This window comes from Lithobates pipiens, unplaced genomic scaffold (assembly GCF_037356315.1).
Source record: "Lithobates pipiens isolate NorthernLeopardFrog02 unplaced genomic scaffold, aLitPip1_a1.2 Scaffold_27, whole genome shotgun sequence".
Taxonomy (NCBI): domain Eukaryota; kingdom Metazoa; phylum Chordata; class Amphibia; order Anura; family Ranidae; genus Lithobates; species Lithobates pipiens.
The window spans coordinates 213,587,981-213,604,942 of NW_027507788.1; the positions used below are offsets into that span (position 1 = coordinate 213,587,981).

Sequence of the window (16,962 nt, forward strand, 5' to 3'; positions counted from 1 at the left end):
TGAACAGAGCTCCGTGAGATGTTCAAAGCATTGGATATTTTTTTATAACCTAATCCTGCATTATACTTCTCCACAACTTCATCCCTGACCTGTCTGGTGTGTTCCTTGGCCTTCATGGTGCTGTTTGTTCACCAAGGTTCTCTAAAGCCGCGTAAACACGTAGCCGTCTGTCTGACGTACTTAGTCTGGCGGACTTCCCGCCAGACTGTCCGTCGGACTTTCCGAACGGGCTACTTGCCCACACACGGCACTTTTTCAGCGGACTAATACGGCGTACTAAGTTCGCCGTACTATCCGCCCTACTTTTGAAATGAACGGACTCGCCCACACACGCGGAGGAAAGTCCGCTCATTTCGAGCGTGGCTCCAGGTTAGGCGGGGCCCGCGAAGCAGACGTCGCTGGCCCCGCCGCTTGGTATGGACTTAAAGGGGAACCCCAATGCCGAAAAAAATCGGCGTGGGGGTCCCCCCAAGTGCACAACAGACCCTTGTCCGAGCACGCTACCCGGCCGGCCATGAAAGGGGGGGCGAGCCAGCGTCCCCCCCCCTCCTTAGCTGTACCAAGCCGCGTGCCCTCAACATGGGGGGTGCCTTGGTGAAGGGGGGGCCGAGCGGCCCCCCCACCCCAAAGCACCTTGTCCCCATGTTGATGAGGACAAGGGCCTCTTCCCGACAACCCTGGCCGTTGGTTGTCGGGGTCTGCGGGCGGGGGGCTTATCGGAATCCGGGAGCCCCCTTTAATAAGGGGGCCCCCGGATACCGGCCCCCCACCCTATGTGAATGAGTATGGGGTACAATGTACCCCTACCCATTCACCTGTAAAATAAAGTACAAAAAAAAACACAACACACAAGATAAAATAATTTATTGCACAGATCCGGGGGTCTTCCGTCTTCGGGGGTCTTCTCGCCGGACTCCTCCGCTATCTTCTTGTAGCTCTTTTACTAGCGGAGGAGCCCGGCATTCTTCTTCGTCGCCGCGGCCTCTTCTTCCGACTTCGGGGGTCTTGTCCCCCTCTTCGGTTCTTCTGCCGGGCCACCGCGCCTTCTTATAGCTCTTTTACAGGCGGTGGCCCGGTCTTCTGTCGCCGCCGCCGCCTTCCGTTCTTCTTCTTCTTCTTCTTCAGGAGATGTTGACTCGACGATCTCTCCGGCCGCAATGCCAGGGACGCGCTGCGCTGCCACTTATATAGGGACAAGGGGTGGTGTCACATGGGTTTATGTCACATGGGTTGGTGTCACATGGTGACCCTGCCCCTTACGATGTCACAGTCCCGGAGGATGCTGGGACTGTCGCCATGTGACATCAACCCATGTGACACCAACCCATGTGACATAAACCCATGTGACACCGCCCCTTGTCCCTATATAAGTGGCAGCGCAGCGCGTCCCTGGCATTGCGGCCTGGAGAGATCGTCGAGTCAACATCTCCTGGAGGAGAAGAAGAAGAAGAACGGAAGGTGGCGGCGGCGACAGAAGACCGGGCCACCGCCTGTAAAAGAGCTATAAGAAGGTGCGGTGGCCCGGCAGAAGAACCGAAGAGGCGGACAAGACCCCCGAAATCGGAAGAAGAGGCCGCGGCGACGAAGAAGAATGCCGGGCTCCTCCGCTAGTAAAAGAGCTACAAGAAGATAGCGGAAGAGTCCGGCGAGAAGACCCCCGAAGACGGAAGACCCCCGGAGCTGTGCAATAAATTATTTTATCTTGTGTGTTGTGTTTTTTTTTGTACTTTATTTTACAGGTGAATGGGTAGGGGTACATTGTACCCCATACTCATTCACATAGGGTGGGGGGCCGGTATCCGGGGGCCCCCTTATTAAAGGGGGCTCCCGGATTCTGATAAGCCCCCCGCCCGCAGACCCCGACAACCAACGGCCAGGGTTGTCGGGAAGAGGCCCTTGTCCTCATCAACATGGGGACAAGGTGCTTTGGCACCCCCCATGTTGAGGGCACGCGGCCTGGTACGGCTCAGGAGGGGGGGCGCTCGCTCGCCCCCCCCTTTCCTGGCCGGCCGGGTAGCGTGCTCGGACAAGGGTCTGTTGTGCACTTGGGGGGGACCCCCACGCCGATTTTTTTCGGCGTTGGGGTTCCCCTTTAAGTCCATACCAAGCGGCGGGGCCAGCAACGTCTCCTTCGTGGGCCCCGCCTACCTGGATACCCGCTCGAAATGAGCGCACTTTTCTCCGGGCGGGAAAAGTCCGCTCATTTCAAAAGTACGGCGGACTGGCATACACACGGCCGGATTGTCCGCCGAAATGCGAGTCCGGCGGGAAGATTGGAGTGCAACACGGCATTCTAAGTCCGCCGTACTTTCGGGTCAAAAAAGTATGCCGGAGGCTACACACGGGGGGATTGTCCGGCGGACTTGAGTTTGCCGGACTTTTCCACCCGCTTGTTTGATCGTGTGTACGCGGCATAACAAACCTCTGAGGGCTTCACAGAACAGCTGGATTTATACTGAGATTAATTACACAGGTGGACTCTATTTACTAATGAGGTGACTTCTGAAGGCAATTGGTTCCACAAGATTTTAGTTAGGGGTATCAGAGTAAGACCCCATACACACTATTCGATTTTCTGCAGATTTTTGTCTTCAAATTTACCAAAACCACGTAGTGCAAGGTCCTGCCTGATTGCATACAAATTGAAACTCTTAAGGTTTGACCTGATATTATACGGTTTTGGTAAATCTTAAGACATAAAATCTGCAGAAAATCTAATAGTGTGTATGGGGCCTACAAATGGGGGAGGGGGGTGGGGGCTGAATACAAATGCCCCCCAAACTTTTCACATATTTATTTGTAAAAAATGTTCAAAACCATTTATCATTTCCCTTCCACTTCACAATTATGAGCCACTTTGTGTTGGTCTATCACATAAAATCCCAATAAAATACATTTACGTTTTTGGTTGTAACATGACAAAATGTGGAAAATTTCAAGGGGTATGAATACTTTTTCAAGGTACTGTATATGGAGGTTTTCTTATTCAGCTTATGCTAGACTTGTGTCTTTTCTCAACCCTTGTATCAAATGTAGCGAGAGAAAAACTCACCCGCTATATAGTATAGTTGGTTGCTTTTGACGAAGGCCCGAGGCCGAAACACGTCAGTTTTTTTGGGTGATGCCACTGCTGTAATGCTTAAATAAATATTTTCTAAGGCGAAGCTTTCGAGTCGTACTTTCCATTGATGTATCAAATGTATCTGTATGTGGACTTTAGCGTGTAAGTAAAGGAAAACTTTTTATTTTTTTGGGCTATGCGCTGACTTTACCATGTCTGACGCCTGCCCGGCTTGACTCTGATGTGTCAAAAATAGCGCAGAGAGGCGAAACCTGCGGAGCTGGAGGAGCAGCTGCAGAACGACGCACAACCCCAGCATGAACCCCATCTCACACGGCTTTTATTCTCGCCTGCAAAGCTACGCCGTAACCTCCGCCAATCATCACAGCTCACGGCTAAAACGCTGGAGCCCGTAAAAAGTTTACACAGCGAGGACTTCTTCTATCAGGAAATACTGCTGTCCAAAGATTTACCATAGGCTTCGAAATAGCTCAGGAGAGGAAAAAAAAAAAAAAAAGATAAAGCGTCTGTTAGTAGACGGTCTTCAGATCTTTTTATCTCTAAAAGAAAAAAAAATGAACGGGCTTAGCCGGCTTGAACTATGGCAGGCCAGATTTGGTTAAATGGTTTCATTTGGCTTTTGTTCCCCCCAACACTTCATATTCCTGATATGTGGCTGCTGTACCGTGTACTTGTATGAGAGAGTCTCCCATTCTCTTTGTATTGCTTCCTTTGTGCGAAATCCCCGGTGTTCCTGCCAGTCCCCTCCGCTTTCCTATTATAAACTGACCTCACTAAGCAGTAGAACACATCGCGGTCAGCTCTCTACCTATGCTGGGAACTCAGTGTTCTCTCCTCCAGTGATCAGACTTGTCCCCCTAACACGACCAAGCTGCACAGCCATTCACTGGGAAGATCAGTGTGCTGCATCTTCCCCTCCCCCCCCCCCCCCCCCAGCTCTTATGCAGCTGAGGAAAGAGGGATGTGTATATATATATATAAAAAATATAAAAAAGAAAAAAATATATTTATATATATATATATATATATATATATAAAAAATATATATATATATATATATATATGGCAGTAGGGCAATGGACAGTGTCAGCAGAACAGTTGATGATTGTCAGTAGTTTCTTTTTATTTTATTATTACTTTTTACAATTTTATTTATTTTTTATTATTTTTTACATTTTTTTTTTACAAAAATGTTTTATTATTTTCTTTTACAATTTTTTACGAGCACCATTTGGGGGGGAGGGGGTTGGCTTTAGGTGAGATATCAGGGGCCTGAACAGGCCCCTGACATGTCACTTTTGAGACAGAGAAAGGGGCTGAGGAGAGAGATTCCCGAGTCCCTTTCTCTGCAGTCAAGCAGCAGGGGGAACCTGTGTAGCACAGGGTGATTAGGGTGTGCCTGGGCACACCTGGCACACCCTGTGCGCACGCCTGTGGGGTTTCAATATTGTCTATCTATCTACAGCATATATAATATTCAGAAATTAAGAAAAGAGGCTCAAAGGGCCAACGTAATGCTTGAAAATTTGAGAAAATATGTGAAATAAATATGGAATGTGAATAAACAATAGACAATATAAACAATATACAGCTGCTAGCACAATATACAGCAAAGTCTAATACAAAAAACTTCAAAACCAGTAAAACATACAAAATAAATGCAGCGCTAGTAAATTAGCGATCAGACTAACAAGTGATGTAAAAACTAAACCAGGGTTCCACTGAAAAAAAAACAAGAGATAAGAAAACGAAGGCAGAGTCCCATTAAGATTCAAGTCCATATATCAAACAATGAACACTGTTACAGTGATATGGACTTGAATCTTAATGGGACTCTGCCTTCATTTTCTTATCTCTTGGATTTTTTTCAATGTTAGTTTTTTACATCACTTGTTAGTCCGATCACTAATTTACTAGCGCTGCATTTATTTTGTATATATAATGTTCATTCAGAATAATGGACATGTCTTTTTGATTAAGTAGATTGTAAGCAATCACCTTGTAGAACAACCCATATGGATTATAATTTGAAATGAAAGGCAAAACATTTGTATACACACTATATTACCATAAGTATTGGGACACCTGCCTTTATTTGCACGCACGCACGCACGCACGCACGCACGCACGCACGCACGCACGCACGCACGCACACACACACGAAATTTAATGGCATCCCAGTCTTATTCTGTAGGGTTCAATATTGAGTTGGCTCCGCCCTTTGCAGCTATAACAGCTTCACCTCTTCTGGGAAGGCCGTCCACAAGGTTTAGGAGGGTGTCTATGGGAATGTTTGACCATTCTTCTAGAAGCGCATTTGTGGGGTCAGGCACTGATGTTGGGCGAGAAGGCCTGGGTCGCAGTCTCTGCTCTAATTCATCCCAAAGGTGTTCTAGAACCACTCGTTACAACCAAGGTATGCAGAATATCATCTCTGAACGCACAGTACATCGAACCTTGGAGCAGATGGGCTACAGCCACAGAAGACCACACCAGGTGCCACTCCTGTCAGCTAAGAACTGAGGCTACAATTCTCACAGGATCACCAAAATTGGACAATAGAAGATTGATAAAACGTTGCCTGGTCTCAGTCTCAATTTCAGCTGCAACATTCAGATGGTAGGGTCAGAATTTGGCGCATGGATCCACCCCGCCTTGTGTCACCGGTTCAGCCTGGTGGTGGGGGTATAATGGTGTGGGGGATATTTTCTTGGCACACTTTGGGCCCTTTACTACCAATTGAGCATGGTTTATACACCACGACCTACTTGAGTATTGCTGCTGACCATGTCCATCCCTTTATGACTAAGGTGTCCCCATCTTCTGATGGCTCCCTCCAGCAGGATAATGCACCATGTCACAAAGCTCCGATCATCTCACCACTGGACAATGAGGTCCCTGTCCTCCAATGGCCTCCACACTCACCAGATCTCAATCGAATAGAGCACCTTTGGGATGTGGTGGAACCTGAGTATTGTGAGTATTCTTGCTGACCATGTCCATCCCTTTATGACTACAGTGTCCCCATCTTCTGATGGCTCCTTCCAGCAGGATAAGTCACAAAGCTCCAATCATCTCACCACTGGACAATGAGGTCTCTGTACTCCAATGGTCTCCACACTCACCAGATCTCATCCAATAGAGCACCTTTGGGATGTGGTGGAACGGAAGATTGGCATCATGGATGTGCAGCCGACAAATCTACAGCAACTGCGTGATTTTATCATGTCACTATGGAGCAAAATCTCTGAGGAACATTTCCAACACCTTGTTGTATCTATGCCACCAAGAATGTAGGCCAAAGGGGGTTCAACCTGCTACTAGCAAGGGGGACCCAATAAAGTGTCCGGTGGGTGTACATTATTAATACTTTTTATTTTCTCATTCTCTGGATCAAAGCTTTACCACAATGCAACTTACCAACACAGGTTTTCCCATCGGAATCCAGATCCAACCCTTGCGGGCACAGACAGAGAGGACCTGTACCGCTGTGACGACAATCATGGGAGCATCCGCCATTGTTTATTTCACAGCTGTTAATGATCTCCATTTCTATCCCTGGGTTAGAAAAACAAAGGATTAAAAATAGAGCAAGACAAATATAAGCCACTTTCTTCCCAGTGCCAAATTTTAACCTTTAACATACTGGGCTGCCGATCCAAGTCCCTTGAGTTGGCCGTTGGACTTCTTATCAGGTCAACGGCCAAATAGAAGACCCAATGGACAACCGGAGCGGACCACGTCAGGCTGACAACGCTCAGGGTAATTTGGATGGCAGGGGGGCTCAGCGTTGTCGGCCTGACACAAGAAGTGCGATTTCTGGAGGGTTCTCCAAATAAGACACTTTGTAACACATTCACAAAAAGAAAAAACTCTCTGCTCGAGAAAACTGGATATAGTGAGATGGGGAGATGGGGATACAAAGTAGAGCCGTATTGAAAACAACAATCTGCATGTTCCTCTTCCATCACAAATCCATTGTCACCCCATTCATTTCTATAGATCAGGGGTCTCCAAACTTTATCAGGCCCTTGGTACACTATTTCTCCCACTGATACAGAGAACTATTCCTTCTACACCCACATTTGGTCACGATTCCTGTCATTGACCCCAACAATGGGGCACTGTACCTCCCCCTGACACCAATGATGGGGCACTATTCTTCCCACTGACACCAATGATGGGACACTACTCCTCCCACTGACACCAATGATGGGGCACTATTCCTCCCACTGACACCAACGATGGGGCACTATTCTTCCCACTGACACCAATAATGGGACACTATTCCTCCCACTGACACCAATGATGGGGCACTATTCTTCCCACTGACACCAATGATGGGGCACTATTCCTCCCACTGACACCAATGATGGGGCACTATTCCTCCCACTGACACCAACGATGGGGCACTATTCTTCCCACTGACACCAATAATGGGACACTATTCCTCCCACTGACACCAATGATGGGGCACTATTCTTCCCACTGACACCAATGATGGGGCACTATTCCTCCCACTGACACCAATGAAGGGCTCTATTCCTCCCACTGACACCAATGATGGGGCACTATTCCTCCCACTGACGCCAATGATGGGGCACTATTCCTCCCACTGACACCAATGACGGGGCACTATTCCTCCCACTGACACCAATGATGGGGCACTATTCCTCCCACTGACACCAATGATGGGGCACTATTCCTCCCACTGACACCAATGATGGGGCACTATTCCTCCCACTGACACCAATGATGGGGCACTATTCCTCCCACTGACGCCAATGATGGGGCACTATTCCTCCCACTGACACCAATGATGGGGCACTATTCCTCCCACTGATACCAATGATGGGGCACTATTCCTCCCATTGACACCAATGATGGGGTACTATTCCTCCCACTGATACTAACAAAAATACACTATTTCTATCACTGACACCAATGATAGGGGAACTATTCCTCCCATAGCCACCAATGATAGGGCACTATTCTTCCCACTGACACCAATGATGGGGCACCAGTCCTCCCACCGACACCAATGATGAGGCACTATTACTCCCACTGACAGAGCACTATTCTTCCCACTGACACCAATGATGGGGTGCTATTCCTCCCACTGACACCAATGATGGGGCACTATTCCTCCCACTGACAGGGCACTATTCTTCCCACTGACACAAATGATGGGGCCCTATTCCTCCCACTGACACCAATGATAGGGCACTATTCTTCCCACTGATCCCAACAAAAGGGCACTATTTTTATCACTGACCCCAACAATGGGGCACTATTCTTCTCACTGACACCAATAATAGGGCACTATTCTTCCCACTGACACCAATGATGGGGCACTATTCTTCCCACTGACACCAATGATGGGGCACTATTCTTCCCACTGACCAAAACAATGTGGCACTATTCTTCTCACCGACACCAATGATGGGGCACTATTCTTCCCACTGATACCAACCATGGGGCACTTTTTACTCTCATTGATGCTAATGTATTTTCTACCCCCCCTGGCCACTGTCCAGCCCCCCCCCCCCCCCCCAAGGTCTAAAGGACAGTAAATTGGCCCTTTGTTCAGAAAGTTTGGAGACCCCTGCTATTGAGAAAGCATATTCTTAGCGACAGCTGGTGTCCACCATAAGTACAGCTGCTGCGAAGGTGGAACGGAGCCACGGCACACCATGAAGAGGGGCCAGCTGGGACCTTGTTGGAAGAAGCATCGCTGGAATAGGGAAGAAGGTTTAGCCTGGATTAGTAGTTGAGCGTAAGCATTTTCTTGTGATTTTCTTTTTAAGGATTTTTTTGCACATTTTCAGGTGTTTTAAGGCTTTAGCAGTTTTTATTTAGCCAAATGAAATCTAATTTTCAAGATGGAGGGGGGGTGGTTGTTCGGCACAATTTTCAGGCGCTCCCATTGAGGTCCACGGGGTCGTCCAAAAACATGTGACCATACCCCCCCAAAGAAGTTTCTGTACTTTTTCCGATCATTGAGCAGGAGCACATCGCTCAGATGTCAACCAACACAATAGAATAATATGGGGATCTGGTGTCGATCACTGACTCATCTTTGTGGGGGGGGGGGGGGGGGGGCATTTTTTTAAAGGACAACTTCAAAAGGGAGGAAATCATCATATAGGACTCATCAGATCATCCCTTCATTTCCAGGAACAAAATGAAAGTATTTGCATGGCTCCACCCGTTACCTTATCCCCTTCCTGCTGCCCCCTCCCGACACTTTAAGAGCTTCGAAATTCGGAGGCGGGCATTCGGGCCATGTGACCACTATGATTGGCTGGAAAGCTCCCAATCGGGAGCTTTCCGCTCCCCGCTGGTGACTGCGCACGCGCCGTCATCTATGCGCCTCGTCGGAGGAAAGAGGTTAATATTAAAAGCTGAGGTTTAGGTATGGACTATTTTGCATAGAAACATTGGCTCAGGTTGAATCAATGCAAGTATGTATGCTCCATACCTGCGGGATCCCCTTAGAAGTCGGAAATCACTGTAGTAGTCACCACTACTACACCACTTCTACAGTGATCTCCACTAGCTTCTGGATCCTGCTGCACTGTGAACATAGGAGGTCGCTCCAAATTTACTGTTTCAATTAAAAGTGGTTTTAATTTTTTTAATTTTTAAGTAAAAGTTAATCAAATTAATTAATTTACAATTAACTTATAATTAAAAGTGTGCGCAGCCTATTGCATTAGGGTGTGCGCCCAAAAATTTAAACACACATGCGCAGTAGAGTAGTGGATAGTGTTGGTGTCAGTTTTTGTTTTTTATTAATTTATTTTGTTATTTTTTTTTTTTAATTTAATGTAAACAAAAATTATGAAAAAATTATTTTAAAAAAATTGTAAAAAATAACAAAATAAAATAAAAACAAAACAAAAATTATTATTTTTATTTTTTTTACAATGTGTTAGGAGCCCCATTGACGGGGCATTGGTGAAATAGCAGTGAAAGGGAATGAGAACAGAGATTTCCCGGTCCCTTTCTCAGTAGCTGCCATGGGGGTTAAGCAGGGGGGGAATCGGCATTGCACAGGGTGATTAGGGCGTGCCCAGGCACACCCTGTGCGCACGCCTATGACGGTACCGTATCCCGATGAAATAAAAATAAAAAAAAGAGGAAGGGCGGGCGGGACTTTTAAGGTACCAAGGTATAAAATAAACAATCGATTTGAAAAAAAATATATATATTTTATGTAAACAATTCTTTAAAATCGCAGAAAAAACATCTACAAGAATTGCGTATTATTTCTTTGGACGTACCACTTCTTACTCAAATCAAAAATTAAAAATAAAAAAAAATAAAAAAGTTTTTTTTCTAGAGTTCCATTTTAAAATATTTTTAAACTCAAATGCAAATCTTCTTGAAATCTGTGATGGACTGGTATCTTTATTCGACCTTACCAACTATGTAACTATGTCATGAGAGAGAGAGAAGGAAAGCAAGAAATCAGGAGAAGAAAAATGGCGCTTTTCTGGCAGAGGAACACTAAATATTTCACAGCCAAAGAAGCAGATTTTTTGCAGATGTTGAAGACGCCCCCCCCCCCCCCCCTCAATGGAACACTTACTGTAGCACTGCTTTCCATCAACTCCAAGCTCGTACCCGGGACTGCAACCACAGTGGAAGGAGCCGCGAGTATTGAGACAGCTGTGCGCACACATGGCCTGCCCCGTCACGCACTCATTAATGTCTTTTTAAAATAAAATAAAAAAAAAGAAGAAGAGGGGAGAGATTATTCAAACGTGAGAACGGGGCGATGGAGCTCCGAAAACAATTCAGCCAAAAATAATAATCCCCTGGATGGAAAGAAAAAAAAAAAAAGAAGTTTAATTTGTAAATGCTTTTACTGCAGTCCGCAAGGGCTTATTAGGAGCCAGGCTGAGACAATTACAATTCAACTTGTGCCATGAAGGTCTAATTAATACCGCTGGTGTGGAATGGACTGGCGGAGACGGGCGGCAGCGGAGACATGGAAATTAGGACCGCCACCTTAATAAGATCCGCAAATTAACTGTCTGCCCTGTGCATAGCAATTCTACAACATTATACTTCAATATAAATGAATTGTGCATTGTTGGAATGAGCGATACCTTTTGTTGGCCAACTTAAAGGGCAACTCCACTTTAAAAAACAAAAAATAAATAAATAATATAACAAAAAAAAAAAATGAATATAACGTTTTAGGCATCACATGCAATAGAAATTTCAGTTTATGGTGAGATACTCCTAAAAGATTAACCGCTTACCGACCTCATAACATACTTATATGGCAGCAGAGCATCTCTCCTGCGCCGGGTCGAGTACCCAGTACTCGATCCGGCACTTCCGAAAAGGGGGCGTGCCGACAGCGCCGTGACGGAGTTCTCATTAGACGCAGCAGGAGCCAATCAGCTGGTGACGGCCAATGGATGCCTGCCAGCACCCACTAATCGGTGAAGAGAGAAGCTGGACCAGTGGTGGTTAGAGCTGCACGATTCTGGCCAAAATGAGAATCATGATTTATTTATTTTTATATTTATTGCTATTTATTTATCTATTTATTGCTATTTGCTACTTCTATACCTAAACAATGTCTGCAGATGGTGATATAATTTTGGATCTGTGATTTATATGACTTTTTATATTTTAGATGACTTTTTGTCATAAAAAATTAATGTTTGTATGGATTCAGTGTAATTGTGATACTGATGGGCCTATCTTGAACAACCTTTACTTTCCGTTTGTTCTTGATGCTATATAGGGTTATATAGGGGATTGCTAATGGTGTGTGTCCTTCAAATAGGGATGAGCTCGGTGTTCGACTCGAACATTGGCCGTTCGTCTGTTTGGCGAATTCAGAACTTTGTGGACCGTTCGCACCAAATTCGTGTGGCACGAACGGCCCACAATCCACTACGCCATTGCATTGCTGGCTCATGATTGGCCAAGCATGCACTGTGACCCCGCATGCTTGGCCAATCACAGCGCCGACAGCAAGAAGAGCCATAATTGGCCACAGGCAGGATGCCTGTGGCCAATTATAGCTCAGGGGGTTTAGTACACGCCCCATACTATATAAGGCCGCCAGCGTGGCGGCCTTGTGTAGTGTGTTCCGGCGTGCAGGGAAAGAGCAAGATAGGCAGGGACAGTGTTCTTTTCTCAGGCATCTGCAGGAGTTAAAGTGGGTGTTGTGTGCCTCCAGCACAGTATACACCTGTATCTACCTTTTATTGTTGGTGTTCTCTAATACAGGCATCTGCAGGAGTTAGTGGGTGTTGTGTGCCTCCAGCACAGTATACACCTGTATCTACCCTTTATTGCTGGTGTTCTCTAATACAGCCATCTGCAGGAGTTAAAGTGCATGTTGTGTGCCTCCAGCACAGTATACACCTGAAGATACCCCTTATTGCTGGTGTTGTCTGTTGCATATCTTGCATATTAGCCTTTAAAATTAGCATTTCGATTTTGAACGTTCGAGTCCCATAGACTTTAATAGGGTTCTAAAGTTCCTCCGAATTTTTGGTCTGTTCGAAGGTTCTGGTGCGTACCGAACCGGGGGGTGTTCGGCTCATCCCTACCTTCAAAGCTGTGCCAGTGTCCAATTACCTGAGGGTACAAGCATATAACCCAAGATTTATGAATACCCAGCCTGTTTGGTACTCTACAATTAAGACAAGGTCTTCAATTTCATCCAATATTGGGCTGACACTCTTTGTCTACTTTTCAATTCTTTGTTCTGGGTATCCCACAAACATTTTTCCAGCAGGCAACCTGGTGCTAAGCTTTGGTAGACTTCCTATTCAACTTATCTGAACATAACCATTTTCTGATCCAAACTCCAAACATTTTTGGCAATTATGGAAAGGCTGAATGGTGCAGCCTGACCTGGATATAAGACGTGTCCTAAAATCCAGAGGATAAGTGGTCCATTGTCAATAATTGACTTTAGTGACTTTATCTGAAGATAAGTAGGCCATTTAGTAAGACTGGTAGAAAAGACAACCAAGCAATGCTGCCAGGGCCGTCTTTAATATTGATTGGCCCTTGGGCAAACATTTTCTTTGCCCCCCCCCATGCAATTTCGCTCTCCACCTGCCTGCACACCATGGACTGGGGTGGTGAGGGGACCCATCAATAGACACAAAACTCCTAGGGATCCTAAAACTCCTGGGATCAGTGGCAGTGCTGGGGGGAAGGGAGGGTGTGATCAATGGCAATGCTGATTTTTTATTTTTTTTTACAGACTGTATGAAGAGGAGTTTCAACACTGGCCACCGATGTAATAGGGGTTTACACTGACCACTAATGTAATAGGGGTTTACACTGACCACTAATGTAATAGAAGCATTCACAGTAACCACCAATGTAGGGAGGGATTTACAGTGACCACTAATGTAAGGCGGACCTTCACACTGGCTACTAGTGTGAATAAAAGGATTGTACCCCAAGCCCCTATGCAATGTAAGAAGATTTACAATGACCACCAATGTAAAGGGAATTTACACTGACCTCTAATGTAATAGGAGCTTTCACAGTAACCACCAATGTAAGGAGGGATTTACACTGACCACTAATGTAAGGGGAGGTTAACACTGGCCACTTGTGTGAATGAAAGGATTCTACACCAAGCCCCAATGTAATGGGAAGATTTAAAATGACCACCAATGTAAAGGGGATTTACACTGACCTCTAATGTAATAGGAGCTTTCACAGTAACCACCAATGTAGGGAGGGATTTACACTGACCACTAATGTAAGGGGGACGTTCACACTGGCCACTTGTGTGAATGAAATGATTCTACACCAAGCCCCAATGTAATGGGAAGATTTACAATGACCACCAATGTAAAGGGAATTTACACTGACCACTAATGTAATAGGAACTTTCACAGTAACCACCAATGTAAGGAGGGATTTACACTGACCACTAATGTAATGGGAGCTTTCACAGTAACCACCAATGTAAGGAGGGATTTACACTGACCACTAATGTAAGGGGGACCTTCACACTGGCCATTAGTGTGAATGAAAGGATTCTACACCAAGCCCTAATGTAATGAGAGGATTTACACTGACCACCAATGTAACTGAGACATTTAGCCTGGGTTCACATTTGTGTGTGTCGGGAACGCATGCAAAATCGCTTTCCTGACACCACAGAAATGTGCTGCCTTTTAGCAGATAAACAGCAGTGCCACTAATTGTTAATGCCACCCTCACGCATCTGCTGACATGTGCTGTGCAACCGTGTGATTTTGAAAAAGCATTAGGGACTTTCTCTGGCATTTCTAGCGCATAGAGCGCATTCAAATAATTGGGCTTCCCTACACGCGACCTACATCTTTAGCCACCCTGTCAGTACACCTTTGCATCCTAAAACCCATGCTAACCTCTGCACCCCAAACCTCCCCCCATCCTCTTCACTCCAACCCTCTGCCTCTTTAACTCTACCTGCCTCCTCTGTTAATTTTTGCACCCACCTTCCTTACCTCCCCCCCCCCCCCCCCTTGCTCACCTGTACACCCCAAACTGTAATTCCTTTTCTGCCCACCCCACACTACCCTCGACCCACAAATTTGCTTACCTTTGCAGAACAGGCTGATGTTAGACTAAATGACCACAGTTGGAGGCAGGACTTTCAAGCATGGCCCTTTATCTCCCCAGTGGGCAGCATTAGGTGATGGCGGATATGACCTCAGAGGGGGCATGATATACATATGAATGCCGCCTCTATTTACATATGAATAAAACTTCAAGGGACAAGGGAATTTAAACCGGGATAGTTGGCAAGTATGAGGTAGCTGCTTTGGGCCCCACAACAATGGCAGGGCCCAGGGAAGCTGCCCCTTTTGCCCTGCCTTAAAGACAGCCCTGAATGCTGCTTGTAGTCACAGTAGATTTCTGAATCAATACTTGAAGAAGAACTAAAATGTGATTAGTGGCTTAAGTAATATAAACAAGGCCCAATGCCCCGATCCATTCAGCTCCCATTTATACCTCCCTGTACCTTCAACTATTTATACTAGAAATTTTTATTATTCCTGAACGGTGGGCCTCTAATTCCTTCGTACAGTCGCCCCCATTGTGCGTCACTCAAACAATACCAACCAATTTATAGTGTGTTTACAGAGAACAGGGCAGGCTATCAAAGACTTTTTAAACGACGGCCGGTGAGTGTCAATCAACTTTACGGAGCAGAACAAACAAGAAGTGGAATGCGTTTTATAGATACCGTAATCTCCCTGAGTACCCAAAGGAATGTTTTTCTTTAGGATGTTTTTATTTAAAGTGTTTCTACCCCTTTTTTTTCACAAACCACTGTGATTGTTTTCTATGTGTTCATATGTAGCAATCATATACCTAAAAAAAAAATATATATATTTTTTTCAATTTAAATCATTGGTATATATCTACAGTTTGCCATGTTTCAGGTTGCTCATGGGTGGGACTTAATAGTGACTTTGACCTGACCTAAGAGTGTTGAAGTGCAAATACCTTGTCGTGCCTGCAGTTATTATCTATATTAATCTTTATACCTTCTGCTGTATCCTTGTGAAACCTTGGAGCCAGGCTGCATGGGACTATAACTTCTGTCCAAGTCAAGATTAAACCCCTCCGTCCTTACATTAAGCCCACCCTTTCCAAAAGTTAGCAAACATCAGATCCTCTACAGCCCACTAAGGTTGTAGCATTTTACAGTTCAACGATGGGTAAAAAGGCTTAGTCTCAAGGGGAGATGGGGCATGATCTTGTCTTAAAAAGAGGTCTAGCTTGCGTTGGAGACTGGATGTCACTGGTCCTGGGTGGGTAATCATGTGGGCAAAAAGGAAGGAATGCCTTCTGGTGGATAGTGCACGGTGATGGATGTGGCCCTCTCGGGGATTGGGCTGCTGCCTTTTTTCTTTGTGTGACCTTAAGGTCGTTTCAGCATGTAGACTTAGATAAAAAGAAAGTAGCGACCAGTGTCCAGAGAAATGTGACTTCTAAAATACGGTTTGTGGACATTTATTAAAAATTTGCAATGGGAACCCTCCTACATATCTTACTGGGACTGCCCATGGATTGCCACCTTCTGGAACTCGGTCCAGCAGTTGCTGGCCTTACTTCTCAAGAGGCCGATCCCCACTACCCCCAATTTTTTCCTATTAGACCTATCACCATTGAAAATCCCAGTCCCGCATAAGAAACTGACTCGACATATCCTCATGGCGGCACGCTGTTTGGTGGCACTGAATTGGACACTTAGCTCTCCTCCCTCACCTGAAGGCCTATATGCTAGGATCAAAGATATTGAGTTGATGGAAAAGATAACAGCCAGAATACAACACAGATTGGAGGCCCATGACAAGGTTTGGGAGCTGTGGCACCGCCGGGAAGACCCACCCCGAGCCAGTAACTGAGCCCACCAGATGACTACCCACCCTTTTCTCCCCCCCCCCTTCTCCTCCTTTTTTTCTTTCACTAAGAGTCCCCTAACATCTCCTATTTATACCTAAATAAGTTACTATATTTAGTTGCCGCTACTTCTCATGCAACTGCAAAGTTATAATAGTATAAGATGAGAGATTAGGGCCGCCTGAATGTCAGATACCGCAAGACCAGTAAGATAGTAAGACAGGGCCGTGATGTTTATGAAGGATACCGCCTTCCTGTTTTGATAACTATGTATTGCATTATAAGTGTATCTGTCAAAAACGATAAATAAAACTGTTATTGAAAAAAAAAAAAAAAAATAGCAACATCCCCCTTCTTCAGGGCTGTTGCTGGGTACTATTTGGTGGGAACAATTCCTGTGAGTGGTTATGGTGGATCAAGGTTTCTGAATGCCAGGATGGACTCTTGCAATTGCTGCCTACACAACTAAAGCCAGAATC

The 16,962-nt window shown here is 45.6% G+C and overlaps 1 protein-coding gene across 2 annotated transcripts in view; it reads right to left on the reverse strand.

The window, feature by feature from the left end:
• MEGF6 (multiple EGF like domains 6) overlaps positions 1-16,962 on the reverse strand; it is a 531,150-nt gene that overhangs the window by 94,257 nt on the left and 419,931 nt on the right. For both annotated transcript variants that reach the window (XM_077458226.1, XM_077458227.1), the window contains 2 exons: positions 10,677-10,799; positions 6,503-6,640 (listed from right to left, as the gene is read on the reverse strand). In XM_077458226.1, the coding sequence (XP_077314352.1) occupies positions 6,503-6,640; positions 10,677-10,799 (261 nt within the window). The remainder of the gene's footprint in view (positions 1-6,502; positions 6,641-10,676; positions 10,800-16,962) is intronic.